The sequence below is a fragment of the Scyliorhinus canicula genome, chromosome 10 (genome assembly GCF_902713615.1).
Source record: "Scyliorhinus canicula chromosome 10, sScyCan1.1, whole genome shotgun sequence".
In the NCBI taxonomy this organism is placed as follows: Eukaryota; Metazoa; Chordata; class Chondrichthyes; order Carcharhiniformes; family Scyliorhinidae; genus Scyliorhinus; species Scyliorhinus canicula.
This window is the reverse complement of record NC_052155.1, coordinates 95,101,187-95,121,845: the sequence shown is the minus strand read 5'-3', so window position 1 is coordinate 95,121,845 and position 20,659 is coordinate 95,101,187. Positions and strand designations below refer to the sequence as shown.

General features: G+C 53.1%; 1 protein-coding gene across 1 annotated transcript in view; it reads right to left on the bottom strand.

The window, feature by feature from the left end:
• Nucleotides 1-20,659, bottom strand: part of LOC119972132 — a 660,627-nt gene that overhangs the window by 564,715 nt on the left and 75,253 nt on the right. Inside the window, exon 7 of the mRNA XM_038808465.1 lies at nt 9,890-9,976. Coding sequence (XP_038664393.1) covers nt 9,890-9,976 — 87 coding nt within the window. The remainder of the gene's footprint in view (nt 1-9,889; nt 9,977-20,659) is intronic.

Genomic DNA, 20,659 nt, shown 5'->3' with positions numbered 1-20,659 from the left:
GGCCCATAGCTTTCTCACCCAAGATTTCCACCGCAGATGCCACATGTTCAATGTTGGCCTGAGTACCATGCATTGTCGCCACAATCTCCTGCACCTGAAGGCGGTTGAAATCCTCTAACTGCGCCTGCGGGGACTTGAATGTTGTTGACCCCCCCCCCACCCTCTGTAGATGCTGGCTCTGCTTCGGCATCCCCACCAGTGATGGGATCATTCATCCCAGAAACGCGATACCTGTTTGGACTGCAGCAAATTCCTGGGATTGGACAGCCCTCTGACAGCCCGTTCCCTCGGGAGTTCCTACCTCCACCTGATGTGCCACAGCATTTGTGAGTACCAGAAAGTGTCCCAGGAACCTCTTCACTAACATGACCCACTGAGCTGGTTGTCTTTGGAATCACAGAGATTGCAGTTGAATGCAGTGCCAAGAAATCAGTGTCATGCCCGGGCTGATCCTGCTGAGTTTGTGGCAGGGGCTGGGATATGCAAACGAGCAGGCCTCGACAGATTGTGGTCCTGCAAGACGAAAGATGGGATACATGGTCAGATGTCGGGTGGGAGTGGTGTGGAAGTGAGGGGTAGTTCGCTTGCTATGGGGACCTCACTATACCTTAGGGGCTCACTTGGTGGACCCATGCCGATCTCCGCCTTGATGATAGCCCTCTCTTCCACCTCACCGGCTAGCTCCATTGTCCTCTTCTTGGCAGCTCGGACCCGTAGGTCCGGCAGTCCCCCTCCGGTCATCTCCCAGCGGTTATGGGCCATCTTCTCCTGGCAGACAGATAATGGGCACTGTGAGACACTTGGACGTTTGTTACACAGGGGGAGGGGGGGGGGGGGGCTGTAGCTGGTGGCCTGTATGTGCAAGGTACCTGACCAAGGGGACAATACAGGTCTTGGGCTTTCGTGCAGGGTGGGAAATAACAGGGACACTAGCAGATGTTTTTTTATTGGCTTCCTGAGGGGTTGACGGATGAGAGTAATGCCAGGGACGCAGAGGTGGTGACTCACCTGGGCAGATCTAGAGAGGTTGTTGATCTTTTTGCGGCACTGAAGACCTGTTTGCCTGGTGAGGCCCAAAGCCTTCACTGCCTCTGCCACCTCCGCCCACACCAGGATGACATCTGCGGGTGATAGTCTCCTGCTCATCCTAGGATGTCTCACCTCTTCTCCACCATATCCAGCACCCTCTTGAGCTCTCTGTCCATGAGCTAGAGGGGAGGGGGGGGCAGCTCGTCTTGGGGCCATCTCCTTGGCTGGAATGAGAGTGTATGGAGAGTGCAGTGGAGTGCTTATAAGCAGCTCCAGCTTGAGACCTCTGCAGACCCCCTCCAGGCGCCCCTGTAATGGGAAATTCCCCCCAGGGACCCCCTTAATGAGGAGTCCACCACAAGAACTCCTGCAATAGGGTGCCCCCCCAAATTACCAGAACTAGGGTGCCACCACCCTGGGCCCTGGGCCTTGAATATCCTGACCCTTGGCCAATATCTTTACACCCAGGGCCTCCACCATGGATGCCACCTGTGGGGTGTTGGCCTAAGTGACACATATGAACGGCACCGCCTCCTGCTCTTGCAGGCAGTTGGACTCCTCCAACTGCACCTGCAGGGGCTGGATGGTTGCTGACACCCCCTCATGTTGCACCTGGCTCTGCGTCTGCATCTCCAACATTGATAGGACTGCCCTTTCCAGAAGCCCAAGACTCATCTGGATAGCAGCTAGCCCTTGGGGCCAGGTTGCCGTCTGACCATGACCCCCTCATGGGTTCCTACCTCGACCTAATGTGCCGCTGCATGTGGGTGGTGCGCACCAGATAGTGCCCCAGGAACCTCTTCACAAAAGTGCCCAACCGGGCTGTGTGTCTCTGGGATGGTGGAGGGTGTTGGTGACAGCAGTGAAGAGATGTCAGTGTCATCCGTGGACATGTGCTCCGGGGTGTCCTGGGGTTGTGGCGGGGGTGTCGGACGCCGGACGGTCCCACCTCGTTGCCGGGTGAGTCGCTGGGTTGAGACTGGGTGCAAGGAACACTGGCCGGTTCCTCAACATCTTTGTTGGTGACCCTGCAAGACATAAGACAAGACACATGATGCGATCGCGGGAAGACATGGTGTGGGAGGGTGGGGTCACTCATGTGCCATAGGGATGTCTCAATGCATTGACGGCTCCTTAATTGTGCCATGCAAACCTCTGCCTTTGCAACTGCCCACTCTCACACCCCGTAGACCAGGTCTACAGCCCTCTGCTTCACAATCGTGAGGGTTGCAGGTCTGGCGGGTCCCCTCCAGTCATTGGGCCGCCTTCTCCTAGGGGCACAGCTAATGCACAGTGTCAGACACTCGGACACAAACAGAGCTGAGATTCCGCAGCTGGTGGCCTGTGTGCGTGGGGCACCCGACCATGGCAAGTGGTAGAGGCTTGTGGTGCAAGGGGGCTGCCAGTGGGTTGAGGACCAGTCACCAGCATTGGGGGGGTGCGGTGAAGGGTGTGAGGTGAGGGTGTGTGGGACATTGGTGGTGCCAGGGGCACTGAGGTGGTAACTCACCATGTATGGACTTGGGGGGGATTGGCTAACCTAACCCAGCACTGCCTACTGGTTCACCTGGCGTGGGCCACATGAGGGTGTGGTGAGGGGTGAGGGGTGTGGGGCATGGGTGGTGCCAGGAGCACAGAGGCGGTGATTCACCCGGGTCACCCTGAGGAGGTCTTGCAGATATTTCTAGCAGTGTTGCCCGGTCCTTGCGATTTTCCCCAAGGTGCTGACAGCCTCTGCCACCTGTGCCCAGGCTCGGTTTGCATCAGTGGGTGGTTGCTGCCTTCCCACCCTGGAGGAGGGTGTCCTGCCTCTCCTCAGCGGCATCCAGCAATATCTCCAGCTCTACATCTGCAAATCTCAGGGCCGCTCTCTGGGGTGCCATCTTCACGGCTGGAACAGGAGTTTTTTGGGAGTGGTGTTCTGGGGCGAAATTCTCCGCGGACCGTCGTGACGCCGATTTCCGGCGAGCAAAAGTGGTGCAGATGAATCCGGCGTTGGGGCCTTCTTTTAGGCCGCTAATCTCCGTTCCCGGAGGGGCCAGCATCGGACCGACGCGATACGCGTCATTTTAATGCGCTGCAGAAGTGGCGCGTTGAGAGAGAGAGGACGGGTACCGGCGTGGGGAGAGGAGGAGGAAGGAAGGTGGGGGGGGGGGGGAGGAGGAGGAAGGAAGGTGGGGGGGGGGAGAGGAGGAGGAAGGAAGGAGGGGGGGAGGAGGAGGAAGGAAGGGGGGGAGGAGGAGGAAGGAGGGGGGGGAGGAGGAGGAAGGAAGGTGGGGGGGAGGAGGAGGAAGGAAGGTGGGGGGGGAGGAGGAGGAAGGAAGGTGGGGGGAGGAGGAGGAAGGAAGGTGGGGGGGAGAAGGAGGAAGGAAGGTGGGGGGGAGGAAGAGGAAGGAAGGAAGGTGGGGGGGAGGAGGAGGAAGGAAGGTGGGGGGGAGGAGGAGGAAGGAAGGTGGGGGGAGGAGGAGGAAGGAAGGTGGGGGGGGAGGAGGAGGAAGGAAGGTGGGGGGGGAGGAGGAGGGAGGAAGGAAGGTGGGGGGAGGAGGAGGAAGGAAGGTGGGGGGGAGGAGGAGGAAGGAAGGTGGGGGGGGAGGAGGAGGAAGGAAAGTGGGGGGGAGGAGGAGGAAGGAAGGGGGGAGGAGGAGGAAGGAAGGGGGGGAGGAGGAGGAAGGGGGGAGGAAGGAAGGGGGGGAGGAGGAGGAAGGAAGGGGGGGAGGAGGAGGAATGAAGGGGGGGAGGAGGAAGGAAGGGGGGGAGGAGGAGGAAGGAAGGGGGTGGGAGGAGGAGGAAGGAAAGGGGGGGGAGGAGGAAGGAAAGGGGGGGAGGTGGAAGGAAGGCGGGGAGGAGGAAGGAAGGGGGGAAGGAGGAAGGAAGGGGGGAGGAGGAAAGAAGGGGGGAGGAGGAAGGAAGGGGGGGAGGAGGAAGGAATGGGGGGAGGAGGAGGAAGGAAAGGGGGGGAGGAGGAAGGGAAAGGGGGGAGTGGAAGAAGGGGGGGGAGGAAGGAAGGGGGGGAGGATGGAAAAGACAGGGGGGAGGAGGGAAGGCAAGGGGGGAGGAGGAAGGAAGGGGGAGGAGGAAGAGAAGGGGGGAGGAGGAAGGAAGGGGAGGAGGAAGGGGGGGAGGAGGAATGGAAGGGGCGAGGAGGGAAGGAAGGGGGGAGGAGGAAGGATCAAGTGGGAGGGGAAGGACGGGGAGGGGGGGAGGAGGAACGGGAAGGGGGGGAGGAGGAAGGAAGGTGGGGGGGAGAGGGTAGAGGAGGAGGAAGGAAGGAGGGGGGCGGAGGAGAGGAAGGAAGGGTGGAGTAGGAAGGAAGTGGGGGAGGAGGAGGAAGGAAGGTGGGGGAGGAGGAGGAGGAAGGAAGGTGGGGGGAGGAGGAGGAAGGAACGGTGGGGGGGAGGAGGAGGAGGAAGGAAGGAAGGTGGGGGGGGAGGAGGAGGAAGGAAGGTGGGGGGGAGGAGGAGGAAGGAAGGTGGGGGGGGGAGGAGGAGGAAGGAAGGTGGGGGGGAGGAGGAGGAAGGAAGGTGGGGGGGAGGAGGAGGGAGGAAGGAAGGAGGGGGGGAGGAGGAGGAAGGAAGGTGGGGGGGAGGAGGAGGAAGGAAGGTGGGGGGGAGGAGGAGGAAGGAAAGTGGGGGGGAGGAGGAGGAAGGAAGGGGGGGAGGAGGAGGAAGGAAGGGGGGAGGAGGAGGAAGGAAGGGGGAGGAGGAGGAAGGAGGGGGGGAGGAAGGAAGGGGGGAGGAGGAGGAAGGAAGGGGGGGAGGAGGAGGAAGGAAGGGGGGAGGAGGAGGAAGGAGGGGGAGGAGGAGGAGGAAGGAAGGGGGGAGGAGGAGGAAGGAAGGGGGGAGGGGGAGGAAGGAAGGGGGGGGGGAGGAGGAGGAAGGAAGGGGGGAGAAGGAGGAAGGAAGGGGGGAGAGGAGGAGGAAGGAAGGGGGGGAGGAGGAGGAAGGAAGAGGGGGAGGAGGAGGACGGAAGGGGGGGAGGAGGAGGAAGGAAGGGGGGAGGAGGGAGGAAGGAAGGGGGAGGAGGAGGAAGGAGGGGGGGAGGAGAGGAGGGGAGGAGGGGGAAGGAAGGGGGGAGGAGGAGGGAAGGAATGGGGGGAGGAGGAGGAAGGAATGGGGGGGAGGAGGAGGAAGGAATGGGGGGGAGGAGGAAGGAAAGGTGGGGCGGTGGAAGGAAGGCGGGGAGAAGGAAGGAAGGGGGGGGAAGGAGGAAGAAAAGGGGGGGAGGTGGAAGAAGGGGGGAGGAGGAAGGAAGGTAGGAGGAGGAAAGGGGGAGGAGGAAGGAAGGGGGGAGGAGGAAGGAAGGGGGGAGGAGGAAGGAAGGGGGGAGGAGGAAGGAAGGGGGAGGAGGAAGGGGGAGGAGGAAGGAAGGGAGGAGGAAGGAAGGGGGGAGGAGGAAGGAAGGGGGGAGGAGGAAGGAAGGGGGAGGAGGAGGAAGGGGGAGGAGGGAAGGAAGGGGGAGGAGGAAGGGGGGGAGGAGGAAGGAAGGGGGAGGAGGAAGGAAGGGGGGGGAGGAGGAAGGAAGGGGGGAGGAGGAAGGAAGGGAAGGGGGGGAGGAGGAAGGGAAGGGGGGGAGGAGGAAGGAAGGTGGGGGGGGAGAGGAGGAGGAAGGAAGGAGGGGGGGAGGAGGAGGAAGGAAGGGGGGAGGAGGAGGAAGGAAGTGGGGGAGGGGAGGAAGGAAGGTGGGGGGGAGGAGGAGGAAGGAAGGTGGGGGGAGGAGGAGGAAGGAAGGTGGGGGGAGGAGGAGGAAGGAAGGAAGGTGGGGGGGGAGGAGGAGGAAGGAAGGTGGGGGGGAGGAGGAGGAAGGAAGGTGGGGGGAGGAGGAGGAAGGAAGGTGGGGGGGAGGAGGAGGAAGGAAGGTGGGGGGAGGAGGAGGGAGGAAGGAAGGAGGGGGGGAGGAGGAGGAAGGAAGGTGGGGGGAGGAGGAGGAAGGAAGGTGGGGGGGAGGAGGAGGAAGGAAAGTGGGGGGGAGGAGGAGGAAGGAAGGGGGGGAGGAGGAGGAAGGAAGGGGGGAGGAGGAGGAAGGAAGGGGAGGCGGAGGAAGGAAGGGGGGAGGAAGGAAGGGGGGAGGAGGAGGAAGGAAGGGGGGAGGAGGAGGAAGGAAGGGGGGAGGAGGAGGAAGGAGGGGGGAGGAGGAGGAAGGAAGGGGGAGGAGGAGGAAGGAAGGGGGGGGGGGGAGGAAGGAAGGGGGTGGGAGGAGGAGGAAGGAAGGAGGGAGAAGGAGGAAGGAAGGGGGAGAGGAGGAGGAAGGAAGGGGGGAGGAGGAGGAAGGAAGAGGGGGAGGAGGAGGACGGAAGGGGGAGGAGGAGGAAGGAAGGGGGGGAGGAGGAGGAAGGAAGGGGGAGGAGGAGGAAGGAGGGGGGGAGGAGAAGGAGGGGAGGAGGAGGAAGGAAGGGGGGAGGAGGAGGAAGGAAGGGGGGGAGGAGGAGGAAGGAATGGGGGGGAGGAGGAGGAAGGAATGGGGGGGAGGAGGAAGGAAAGGGGGGAGGTGGAAGGAAGGCGGGGAGAAGGAAGGAAGGGGGGAAGGAGGAAGAAAAGGGGGGGAGGTGGAAGAAGGGGGGGAGGAGGAAGGAAGGTAGGAGGAGGAAAGGGGGAGGAGGAAGGAAGGGGGGAGGAGGAAGGAAGGGGGGAGGAGGAAGGAAGGGGGAGGAGGAAGGAAGGGGGAGGAGGAAGGGGGAGGAGGAAGGAAGGGGGGAGGAGGAAGGAAGGGGGGGAGGAGGAAGGAAAGGGGGGGAGGTGGAAGAAGGGGGGGAGGAGGAAGGAAGGTAGGAGGAGGAAAGAAGGGGGAGGAGGAAGGAAGGGGGGAGGAGGAAGGAAGGGGGGAGGAGGAAGGAAGGGGGGAGGAGGAAGGAAGGGGGAGGAGGAAGGACGGGGGAGGAGGAAGGGGGGAGGAGGAAGGAAGGGGGGAGGAGGAAGGAAGGGGGGGAGGAGGAAGGAAGGGGGGAGGAGGAAGGAAGGGAAGGGGGGAGGAGGAAGGGAAGCGGGGGAGGAGGAAGGAAGGGGGGGAGGAGGAGAGGGGGGGGTGTGTGTACCGGCGTGGGAAGGGTGTGTGGGTACCGGCCTTCAGTGGGAGGGGGGGGTGTGTGGGTACCGGCCTTCAGAGGGAGGGAGGGGGTGTGGGTACCGGCCTTCAGAGGGAGGGGGTGTGGGTACCGGCCTTCAGAGTGAGGGGGGAGGTGTGGGTGCCGGCCTTCAGAGGGAGGGGGCGGGGGGTGTGGGTACCGGCCTTCAGAGTGAGGAGGGTGTGGGTACCGGCCTTCAGAGGGAGGGAGGGGGGTGTGGGTACCGGCCTTCAGAGGGAGGGGGGAGTGTGTGGGTGGTGGTGAGGGGGTTGTGGGTGGTGGTGAGGGGGGTAGGGGTGGTGAGTTGGGGGGGTAGGGGTGGTGAGTTGGGGGGGTAGGGGTGATGAGGAGGGGGGTAGGGGTGGTGAGTTGGGGGGGTAGGGGTGGTGAGTTGGGGGGGTAGGGGTGGTGAGTTTGGGGGGTAGGGGTGATGAGGAGGGGGGTAGGGGTGGGTGGGGTTGGGCAGCGGCGTGCAGAGGGGGGGCGACGGTGCGTTGACGCCGCCCCCCACCACCCCTACCCCCCTCCAACGCCACCCCCCCTCTCTCTCCACGCCGGGACCCGCCCCCCACGCCGGGACCCCCCCCACGCCGGGACCACCCCCCCCCCCACACCGGGACCCCCCCCACGCCAGGACCCCCCACACGCCAGGACACCCCCCCCACGCCGGGACCGCCCCCACGCCGGGACAGCCCCCCACGCCGGGACCGCCCCCCCCACGCCGGGACCCCCCCCAGGCCGGGACCCCCCCCCACGCCGGGACCCCCCCCCCCCACCGCCAGGACCCCCCCCCCCCCGCCGGGACCCCCCCCACGCCGGGACCCCACCCCCCCACGCCGGGTCCCCCCCCCCACGCCGGGACCCCCCCCCATGCCGGGACCCCCCCCACCAACGCCGGGACCCCCACCCAACGCCTGGACCCCCCCCCCAATGCCGGGACCCCCCCCCCAATGCCGGGACCCCCCCCCCAATGCCGGGACCCCCCCCAATGCCGGGACCCCCCCCCCCAACGCCGGGACCCCCCCTAACGCCGGGACCCCCCCTCAACGCCGGGACTCTCTCTCTCCCCCCCCACCCCACAAACGCCGGTACTCTCCCCCCACCACCCCACAAACGCCGGTACTGTCCTTCTCCGCCCCGCACTCGATGTTGGTAACTGAACGGCGTTAACCATCATCAATGGTTGACGCAGTTTTAAAGGTACTTTGTTTTTCCGTCGTCACGTCGGCGGGACTTCAGCCCATCCGGGCCGGAGATTTGGTGAAACTAAAATTATAATGAAATCCCGACGGCGCCAGCTGTTCTCAGAGGCTGCCGGCGGGATTTGCACAACGTTGGTTTTTGGCCGGTCGGAGATTTAAAAACCCGGCGGGAGCGGGAATAACGCCGCCGCCGGCCGATTCTCCGACCCTGCGTGGGGTCGGAGAATTTTGCCCCTGATATGCAGCTCCAGCTTGTCAGGTTCTCCAGTAGCAAACCCAACCTCAGTGAATCTGATGCCGGCAAGAATTGGAATTGCACTAGCTCCACAAGCCATGAGTACTGGCTCATCAGCATGCCCTGAATTGCTCCGGGACCGGTGATGCCATCAGGACCATGGAACACCCACCATTCAGTCCAAGAGTCAACACAGCCTCTCAAACAGAGAATCATGCCCATAGTCGCCAAACGGAGAATCTACACTTTAGTCTCTCAAACAGAGAATCCTCCCAAGACCCCTTGCTCAGAGCCCCTTTTCCCTTTCACCTCCTCTTCTCTCTGAGCAGCTTTCTACTTATTCGCTGCTTTTGCACCATCTTTCTCTCATGCTGCAACTCAGGAATATTGCATTTATTCCTTGATCGACTTGTTGCTTTTGCTGAATGGACCTATAGATTATTTTTCTGCTATCCAAAGACTAGAAGGCATTTGTATCAATCCATTAAGTTATTCTAGAAACAAGGCATTCTCCTCAACTCCGAAGCAACACAACCTGTCAGATACTCTTCATATTGGAATTTAATGCCCTCCCGAATGCAAGTTTGAAGACAGGTGCTTGAAGGCGTTGCGTTGCTGTCAACTGCACCACCACCCCCCCCCCCCCCCCCCCCCCCCCCCCACCCCCTTCCATGTGACCCCCCACTCCCCGGTGATCCCATTCTGCCATCACTGAACATTGACCTGAAGTCCCTCTGCAATCTTACATTTCTGGTGGGTACATGGCTGGTAGATGCCACTGGAGCTGCCTGCAATGCACAACTGCTAATCTCTGATCAGGAGAGTACGCCTGCCCCCCCAGATTCCTTCATCTAGGGGAAGTCTACTGATAGGCACTTAATTTGGCCAGCCTTCCCAAAAGTAGGCAAGGGCTGTTGCAGGCTCTCCAGCCTGTGTGCGTGACCCCTGTTGGCTGAATTAAAAACTGGCCATAAAATCACACACCATCCTGTGACATGCAAGGGTTCACCCTCAGGAATGATCTTTGATGTGTAGCACATAAGAAATGACTGAGTAAAGCTGATGAGTATCACAGTTCTGGTGTACTTTTTTTCAGCATTCATATGAGCCTGGGATAGAAAGAGTGAATCTGCAGAATTCTCTACTTTATATTCATTTTCATAATGCCAAGCAGAGGAAAATATGTCTTATATATTATAACTTGCATTTACACAATGTAAAGGTTAATTGATTCAATATGATTTTAATATTATTCTTTAAATAATTTAGTTAATGCATATAGTTCATTTCAAATTAATGACTCTTTGTTCTACTGCCGGAATCTGTACGATAAAAGAAAGAAGCTTGCTCATTCAATGTCCTTACCGATTCACAATGCCATCCTGGGAATTCACCCGCATTGTTGTGCCCAATACGAATTTTGTATAATTTGCCAATATTCTTTGCGTTTACCTAATGTGTAAATAAATAAATTCTTGTCAAGTTTCATTGTTTGCTTTGTTACAGAATGCAATGTAATTTCACATTGAACCTGAAAAAAGAAAGTGCAAAATTGCCCAGCTATGTCCAGTCCACAAAAAGCAGGACAAATTGAATCGAGTCAAATACCATTCCAATTTTAATCACAGATTATGTGATGGAAGGTATTATCAACTGCGTTAGAAAGCAGAATTTGCTCTCCAATAACCTGCTTTGTTGGGTTCCACCAGGAACACTTGACTCCAGACCTCATAACAACCTTGGTCCAAACATTGACAAAAGTGTTCATTTCCAGTGTGAAGGTGAGAGTGCCTGTCCTTAATGCCAAAGGCAGCATTTGAGCAAGTGTGCCCTCTAGAAACCTTACCAAAACTAAAGTTAAGAGATGGGAATTTCTGGCTCCAGAGTTGGCAGAGTTGACTTGAAATCGACCACCATTGGGATCTTCCAGCCCCGCCGATGTCTACACCATTTTGTGTGGCTGGCCTGTCCCACCACTGGGGAATCTGCTGCAGGGGGCCCCCTTCGGCGAGACCAGGAGATCCGCCTGTGAGAAGAGCCAGAAAGTCCTGCCCAATGGGAATCAGGAAAACTCTCCCCTGACAGGAGTCAGACCTAGCACAAAGGAAGATGGTTGGGGTTGTTGGCGCCAATCATTCTCGCCCGAAGACAGCACCAACAAGTTCCTCAGGGCAATGTCCTCAGCCCAACCATCTTCAACAATTTCATTAGTGGTTCAGCCTCCAGTATAAGTTCAGCAGTGGAGATGTTTACTGCCGATTATACAGCGTTCAGTTCCATTCACAACTCCTCGGGTAACAGAGCTATTTGTGTCCAGGTGCTGGCTTCAGCTGAAAAGTAACAAATAATGTTTGCATCACACTAGTACCAAGCAATAATCACCTTCCATTGACATTCAATGTCATTTGCATCTTTTAAAACCCCATCCTGTGGGTTATCATTGAGTGGAAACTTAAATAGAGCAGCCACACACAGTGGCTACAAGAGCAGGTTAGAGGTGGGGAATTCTAAAGCAAATGACTCACCCCTTGATTCCCCAGTGTCTCAATCACCTTTTTCATTGTAGGCAAAATTTAATGAAACCAGTTGGAAGGGCAGAATGGCAAATGGGCCAGTAGGATTGCGTGGAAGGCTTCATGTGCAACTCCCAGCGACAGGAAAGCTATCCCAGATTTAGTGAGCAGTGGAAAGGGCTGACATGGGAAACCTGCCCATGAGCAGCAGAAAGGCAATTTGGCTCACTCAAGAATCACTTAAAACCTGTTGTCCCAGAGTCCGGGATTTAATTGGTGGCTCAGGGATTACACTCTTTTCCTTTTTCTATACTTGTAAAAGTTTTTAATGTCTGTTGTTAGATTTCTTGCTAGTTTTTTCTCATGAAAAAATGAAAATGAAATGAAAATTGCTTATTGTCACGAGTAGGCTTCAATGAAGTTACTGTGAAAAGCCCCTAGTCGCCACATTCCGGGGAGGCTGGTACGGGAATTGAACCATGCTGCTTGATCTGCGTTAAAAGCCAGCGATTTAGCCGAGTGAGCTAAACCAGCCCCTAGTTCGTCATACTCCAAGTTCTTCCTCTTTGTTTTTATTACTCATCCTATGCTGGATTTAAAAGTTTCCCAAACCTATATTTTTTACCTTTTTAAAAAAATAAATTTAGAATACCCATTTTTTTTTCCAATTAAGGGGGAATTTAGTGTGGCCAAGTCACCTAACCTGCACATCTTTGGGTTGTGGGCGTGAAACCCACACAGACACAGGGGGAATGTGCAAACTCCAAACAGACAGTGGTCTGGGACCGGGATCAAACCCGGGTCCTCAGCGCCGTAGACAGCAGTGCTAACCACTGTGCCACCCATTCCCAAACTTTTAATCCTATCACTAATGATAGAATCTACAGCACGGAGACAGGCCCTTAGGTCCAAGCTGGTCCATGCCAGCCAAAAAGCCCATCTACGCTAATTCCATTTGCCTGCATTTGAGCCATATCCCTCTGAACCTTTCCTATCCATGTGTCTGTCCAAATATCATCAATGTCCCTGCCTCAACCACTTACTCCAGCAGCTCATACCACATACGCACCTTTGTGTTGTAAGTAGGCTTACATTAACACTGCAACAAAGTTACTGTGAAAAGCCCCTAGAGTACACATTCTGGCACCTGTTCAGGTACACAGAGGGAGAATTCAGAATTCTCAGCTGGTATGGGAATTAAACCTGTGCTGCTGGCCTTGTTCTGCATCACAAACCAGCTGTCTAGGCTACTGAGCTAAACCAGCCCTATAGTTGTAGCACTGTATTCAGTATGTTTCACCTGATGCCTATGTCTATGTTTTTACATTGTGCATCTATCGTATGTCCTTTATTTTTCACGTATAGAACGATCTGCCTGGACTGTACGCAGAACAATACTTTTCACTGTTTTTTGGGATGGGGGAAATTTGTAGTAGAGTTCCCCAGGGGTCACTGATGGGATCCTTGCTTTTCCTAACATATACTTATATCCTCAATTCCGTCCTTGGGTGACTATATGGAGTTTGCACTTTCTACCCGTGTTTGCGTGGGTTTCTTCCGGGTGCTCCAGTTTCCTCCCACAGTGCAAAGATGTACAGGTTGGTGGATTGACCATACTAAATTGCCCCTCAGTGTCCAAAGGTTAGGAGGGGTTCTGGGGTTATTGGGATAGAACGTGCCTAGTTAGGGTGCTCTTTCAGAGGGTCTGAATGGCCTGTTGTGGTTCAATGAATAAACTTAAGAACATAAGAACATAAGAACATAAGAACTAGGAGCAGGAGTAGGCCATCTGGCCCCTCGAGCCTGCTCCGCCATTCAATTAGATCATGGCTGATCTTTTGTGGACTCAGCTCCACTTTCCGGCCCGAACACCATAACCCTTAATCCCTTTATTCTTCAAAAAACTATCTATCTTTACCTTAAAAACATGTAATGAAGGAGCCTCAACTGCTTCACTGGGCAAGGAATTCCATAGATTCACAACCCTTTGGGTGAAGAAGTTCCTCCTAAACTCAGTCCTAAATCTACTTCCCCTTATTTTGAGGCTATGCCCCCTAGTTCTGCTGTCACCCGCCAGTGGAAACAACCTGCCCGCATCTATCCTATCTATTCCCTTCATAATTTTAAATGTTTCTATAAGATCCCCCCTCATCCTTCTAAATTCCAACGAGTACAGTCCCAGTCTACTCAACCTCTCCTCATAATCCAACCCCTTCAGCTCTGGGATTAACCTAGTGAATCTCCTCTGCACACCCTCCAGTGCCAGTACGTCCTTTCTCAAGTAAGGAGACCAAAACTGAACACAATACTCCAGGTGTGGCCGCACTAACACCTTATACAGTTGCAACATAACCTCCCTAGTCTTAAACTCCATCCCTCTAGCAATGAAGGACAAAATTCCATTTGCCTTCTTAATCACCTGTTGCACTTGTAAACCAACCTTCTGTGACTCATGCACTAGCACACCCAAGTCTCTCTGAACAGCGGCATGCTTTAATATTTTATCGTTTAAATAATAATCCCGTTTGCTGTTATTCCTACCAAAATGGATAACCTCACATTTGTCAACATTGTATTCCATAACAACATTGTATTAACATTGATGTAGAGGCATGATTTCAAACTTTGTGACGACATGAAATTGAAAGCAGTGTGAACTGTGAGGAGGACAGTGTACAAGTACAATAGGACATAGATAAGTTTGTGGAATGGACAAACTGGCGGCAGATGAAGTTCAGTGTGGAAAGATGTGAAATGATTCATTTTGGGAGGATGAACACAGAGATACAATATAAAATAAAGGGTATGATTCTAAAGGGGGTGCAGGAGCAGAGTAACCTGGATATATATGTGCATAAGTCATTCAAGGTGTCAGGACAGTTTGAGCGAATGGTTAATAATAGTCTTTATTAGGGCAGCACGGTAGCGCAGTGGTTAGCATTGCTGCCTCACGGCGCCGAGGTCCCAGGTTCAACCCCGGTTCTGGTTCACTGTCCGTGTGGAGTTTGCACATTCTCCCTGTCATTGTGTGGGCTTCGCCACCACAACCCAAAGATGGGAAGGGTAGTGGATTGGCCACGCTAAATTGGCCGTTAATTGGGAAAAATGAATTGGGTACTGTCAGTTAAAAAATATATAATAGTTTTTATTAACAGGGGTATAGAGCAGTGTTCTTCAAAGTCGGGGGCGCGACCCATGGGTGGGTCGCGGGCGGGTGGCGGGAGGGTCGCGGAGCCGTTGTCCGCGGCGCTCCCGATCGCGCAAACCCCCGCGCAGCAGCCGGCTTTTCATAACGCCGGCTGCAAGCGGCCGCGAGCATGTAAAAAAAATTTTTGCCCGCATTGCGCTTGTGCGCACGATGAACGGAGCGCATGCGCAATGCGGCCGCTATTTTTTTTAATGGTTGCAGGTTTTTGTTTCACAAGTTCTGAAGTGGTTTTTATTCATTTATTCATTTATTTTGTTCAATTAATTTTTATTTTTTTCATTTATTTTATTCATTTTTTTTACAAGTTCGGGGGGGGGGGGTTATTCATTTTTTTCATTTATTTTACTCATTTCATTTTTTATTTTTTTACAAATTCGGAGGGGGTTTATTTGATAACATTTTACAGGGAAAAAATTCAGAACTATGGACAGATGGAGACTCCATACTTTCCAACACCGGAAGGCTTGAACTTCATCCAACAGGTTCCATTGGAGGAGCGTGTACGAGGGCCAAAGGGAGCCAAAACCATTTCCTCCATTTTTGTCAGCAGCAAACAAGGTAAGAGAAAATGTTGGGTCGCGCAGGTCGGCCGGCGTGGGTCGCGAAGGTCGGCCGGGTTGGTAAAAATGGGTTCCCAGAAAAAAAGTTTGAAGAACACTGGTATAGAGTATAAGAGCAAGGTGGGTAGGTTTATCTTGCGTAAGGCACCCGTTCAGCCTCAGCTGAAATATATCGTGTACAGTTCTTGGCACTGCACTTTAGGAAGGATGTGAAGGCATTGGAGAAAGTGAAGAAAAGATTCTGGGTGTGAAAAGCTTCACTTGTGATGATAGATTGGAGAAGATTTCCTTGGAAAAAAGATAGTGGAGGAGAGATTTGATAGGGGTATTGAAGATCATGAAGGGTCTGAACAGAGTAGATAGGGAGAAAGTGTTCTCACTCATGAACGGCTCAAGAACAAGATGGCACACATTTAAGGTAATTGTGAAAAGAAGTAAAAATAATAGAAGCAAAAACATTTTCACGCCATCGCAGTTTAGAATGCACCACCAATGAGTGTGATGGAGGCACGTTCAATAAAAACATTCAAAAGGGAATTAGACTATTATCTGAAGGAAGAATGAGCAGGGTTACGGGAAGAAGAAAGGAGTTGCTCATTCAATGCAGGCAGGATGGATCGATTGGTATCGCACTGTGCTTTTAACAATTCTGTTATTCTATGAAAATAGTACACAGATCCATCCCTTGAACCACTTCTTCTAGGTAGTTAATCATTCTGTTCTTTCCCAGCTCTGTGCGAGTGTTTCCATTATTCCTTGATAAAATCCTTCCAATCCTGAATCAACCTTTCTTGCAGTGCCAAAACAGGGCTTCTAAAGTCAATGGTGAAGAAAATCAGATTGGATGTATTATTATTAAAGGGGGCACTGAAGTTACAAATAACACCCATAGGATTTCATGGGACAGAAGAAAGTAACTTTAGGCCATAGCACTGTGTTGGCTCTATGAAAGAGCCAACTGCCTCATCCCAATCTGCTGTCCTTTTCTTATTACCATTTCAATTTTCTTCTTTTTCAAATATTCACCTTCTTGAAAGTAATTATGGATTCTGGTTTTGCTAATGTTTCTAATTGCATGCCCCCAACTACTTGTAACAGAAGAGTTGTGTAGTGTTTAGACATATAAAATGTTGTCTTCATTGTTTTGAAAATGATTTTAAATTTATGCCCTCCAATTACCAATTCATCCAGCAGAATAAATGGATAACACAGTTCACTTCCCACCAGCTCAAGAACATTCATTAATTAACTGCCTACTTATGTTGACTGCCCTTGAGACAAATTGTTACATTCTCTACAAGACCATTTTCAAAATCATGAAAGCTTTTAATGGGTAAACAGAGAAAAAATATTTTCACTGCCCGCTGAATAAGTGACCAGAAGACTTAAGTTTAAAAATTTTCAGCAAAAGAACAATAGGAATCATAAGGAAATAATTCCTTAATGTTCCTGTTGGGACCACTGAACACGTCAATCAATACATATATATGAATGATCTGGATTTAAATGTTATAGAGGTGAAATGTTCTAGGTGGCGCAGTAGCACAGTAGTTAGCACTGTTGCTTCACAGCACCAGGCTCCCGGGTTCGATTCCCACTTGGGTCACTGTCTGTGGGGAGTCTGCATGGTCTCCCCACGTCTACGTGGGTTTCCTCCAGGTGCTCCGGTTTCCTCCCACAAGTCCCGAAAGACGTGCTTGTTAGGTGAATTGGACATTCTGAATTCTCCCTCTGTATGCCCGAACAGGTGCCGGAGTGTGGCAACAAGGGGATTTTCACAGTAAGCCTACTTGTTACAATAATAAAGAGTATTATTATATCAAAACTTGCAGATACATAAATAGTAATTAGGTGATAGCTCTTTTATTATGAAATGTATTTTAAGAGGCTTTGAAGGAAATTGACACATTGGCACAGATAAACATCATATGGAATTTAATGCAAAGTTCAAGATGAGACCTGTGAGGAAAAAAATGGCAAAACTTCAAAAGAGTGGTGATTTAACCTGAGGATCACCACATCTCAGGCAAGGGACAAGGTTGAGAAGGTGGGGCCTTCATGAATAACCTCAGCCAATACTGGAATTGAACCCGCGCTGTCCAGCCAACTGAGCTAAATCAGCCCCCATATGGTACATAAGTTAACAAAAGCAATATTAAATATGTTCAAATTATTGGTGAGGCTACATTAAAATATTGAAGTAAGTTTAGGCTCGAAGGAGATGCAGTGAACGGTCTCATAATTCCAGGAATCTATCTACCAACAGAAATCTGCATGAAATGCAGATTGCACTCATCAATGACAAAGACTTTGCAGAATTTAAGCTATTAATTGGAACAGGACAGAAAGGTTGTGCTTATGAAGGCACAGCAAAGGTGCCTGCCATATTCCACTGAGTGATGTTGACTCGGCTGGTTGGGCTTTGTCCTCAAAGTTTAAAAATAAGTTAAATTTATCTTCTGCTCCTATTGAAATAAAATTCTTAATAATTAGAGGTAATTAATGCTCACCAAGTCTGATTACCTTAATCTTGTGTTTTCACGGAGCCTTTCCTTAGAGAGTCAAATTAACTCATATCAGCTCTTAGGTTACAATGGTTTCATTCCGCCTTGGACATAATGGACCGAATTTCTGGCCGCTTCCCCTTAACAGATGCTGATCTTTGAATTCTGAACAGAGCGGGCATTGAAGTCAGCAGAGCGAATTTTCACCTGCCCGATGTCATTATCTGGAGTTCCAAACAAATTTTCAGTGTGCTCGTCACCTAAATGCCATAGGTTGGCACTGGACACTCCGCTACATCTAACAGTGATCGACACCAGTTGGCTTACATGCTGAGCCAACCAGCAGGCCTGGCCGAGAGATAAATATAATGCATAGACGGCGGGAGTACTTGCACAGGTTGGCAGTGTGTAAAGGTGTTTTGCAGACTCAGGAAGAGCATTCCTGTTCTTCCTAGTCCCTCAAAAATCAAAAGCAAATCTTTATTCAGCCATTTTTTGAATCGTCTCCAACCATCTCTGGTTAAATGATGAAAAGTCATCAATCTGAAATGTTAACTCTCTTTCTCTCTCCACTGATGCTGCCTGACATGTCGAATATTTCCAGCATTTTTGTTTTAATTTTTGATTTCCCGCATGTGCAGCATTTCGCTTTTGTGGGCTGTTCAATGCCTGGTACAAATGGCAAAGCATATGTAATACACATTCTGCTCATGTGTACCTGAAACATTGGGCACGGATCCCACAAGTGGCATCAAATGCTAATTTGCATATTTAAGCAGCTTTCTGTAAAAATAAAAATAGGCAAGTGATCTGCTCACCCATTTGCTGGCCCATCTAAAAATTGCATCAACCTAGCATTGGGTATCAATGGCTGGATGAAGTGCCCTGACCAAATTGTCAGCTATCGTTGTAGAGGTGAGAAATTGTTTCCTAGAGCCAAATAAGCCAGACATTAATCAATGGCAGATGCAAAATGTTCAACGAAGAATAACCATGTTTTCACTCATGAAAGAAATATCAAAGGAGACATAATTTAGCTCTTCAAAATGCTGAGAGGAAATGGATGTAGGTATAAGTGTGCTGCTTAATCAGGCATGGAAAACAGGACATAAATTTAAGATTAACAAATTTCAGGCGAGATTAGAATACTTTTGTCTCCCCACATGGTCATGGGTATGGGGAACAGACATCCAACAAAAGTTTTGGCACCTTTAAAGGGCGATTTCTTGGTGCTAGAAACCGCTATTTTACGGCACTTTACCATTTGTTTTGGCCTCGGGGAGGAACCATCAATACCACACTTTAGTCATTTCCTGCACTGGCAAGCTGGAGGACTACCGCGGATCGGGGTGCCATTTTTCAAGGCAGCTCTGATCTTTTGACCCCCTCAGCACCCCCACAACGGCCTCCAGACCCTTCCACTTGGTGCCAGGCTGGCAGTGCCACCTGGGCACCCTGGCAATGCCAGGGTGGGATTGCCGGGGTGTCTGGGTGGCACTGCCAAGTTGCCAGGCTGGCAGTGTCAAAGTGCACAGGTGCCATGGGAGTGCCAGAGAGCCACCCTGCCCTGTAACCAAAACCTGGGGGTCTCAAACAGCCTTGGAGACCCCCAGGTGCCGGCACAACTGGTCCACATTTGTGTGGGTTCATGACAACACCACTGTGCAACTGCTTCCTCTAATGCATCCAGATAGGGAACTTGAAACACACTCTGTCTGCCATGAAAGTGAAGGACAAATTCTGATTTGCTGTCCTGCTAAGGTGATTCTAGAATTTGGGGTGGGGTTTTCTGGTCCACCCAGAATGAGTTACAGAGGGAGGGAGCCTGTCTTCCCTTTCAGAAGGGTGGTGGACTGCTGAATAATGGGTGAGGGGGAGCCCAATTTCCTGGTACTTAGCCATCATGCGATGGATGACCTGGAGCTAGATCGTCTTGGCGGAGCTCGTTCTACTTGAAGTGGTGTCTCCTGTGGAACCGACCAACTTGCACTTCCTGCTGGCACTGCACTACCTGTGCCTCTCCTCCCACAGGTTGCTCCCAAGAGCACTGCCTGCGATCATCTGGCCTTCTCTCACTCTTTGCCTTTTCTTTCCATTCAGAAGAGGTCCCACCAGTTCTGATCAGAAATGCACGAGACACTTTTGCATGCATCTAAGGGTCCACCCGGACAAAGATGGCAAGAAAAAGTATTCCAAAAGAAAGCTGTCCACGCATGGAATGCACCAGAAATGACAGAGAAACCTTTCAAGTCGCATAAAATCACAACAAAAAACTCTAATCTAAAGAGACTGAGCCTTCGTTCATGCGGGTTTTTATCCTGCCTTTGGATGAGAACTTGAGGAAAATGCTTTGGCCGTCTGCCCGTGTTGCCTGTTGCGACGACTGCAAAATCACATCACATTGTAAAATTTCTTTTATTTAGTAAATTAATGGCTTGAACTGGCCCTTTAACTGTCGGCGGGCATGCTTCTAACTCATGAGCACCCACCAACTGTTGTATTGCCATTGTGCACAATGACATCGGGACAGTCACCCGAAATCTTCTCAAGCCATTTTATGTAAGATTGGGTCAGACATGCACCTGTTTTCATCACGTTAAATTCTGACCAAGGTTCTAGGAAAGAGATGCAGAAGTAATGGGCGGGATTCTCCCCTACCCGGAGGGGCGAGGGGTCCCGGTGTAGCGGAGTGGCGCAAACCACTCCGGCGTCGGGCATCCCCAAAGGGATTCTCCGCACCTTTAGGGGCCAAGCCCTCACATTGAGGGCCAGGCCCGTGCCAGAGTGGTTAGCACTACGCCGACTGGCGCCAAACCGGCGCCAACGGCCTTTGATGCCTGCCGCCCGCGCCGGGGCTGGCCGAATGGCCTTCGCCGGTTCGCGCATGCACCGGTGCGTCAGCTGCCGCTGACGTCACCACTGGCGCATGCGCGCTGGGGGATTCTCTTCTGCCTCCGCCATGGTGGAGGCCGTGGCGGCGGCGGAAGAAAAAGAGTGCCCCCACGGCACTGGCCCGCCGGCCGATCGGTGGGCCCCGATCGCGGGCCTGGCCACAGTGGGGGCACCCCCCGGGGTCCAATCGCCCCGTGCCCCCCCAGGATCCCGGGGGCCCACTTGCGCCGCCGATCCCGCCGCCACCAGAGGTGGTTCAAACCACGGCGGCGGGACTGGCCTCTCAGCGGCGGGACTTTGGCCCATCGCGGGCCGGAGAATCGCCGCAGGGGGCTCGCCTATTGGTGCAGAGGCACGCCGATCGGCGGTGCGTAATTCCTGCCCCTGCCAATTCCCGGGTGGCAGAGAATTTCTGCCATGGCGGGGGCGGGATTTGCGCCGGCCCCGAACGACTCTCC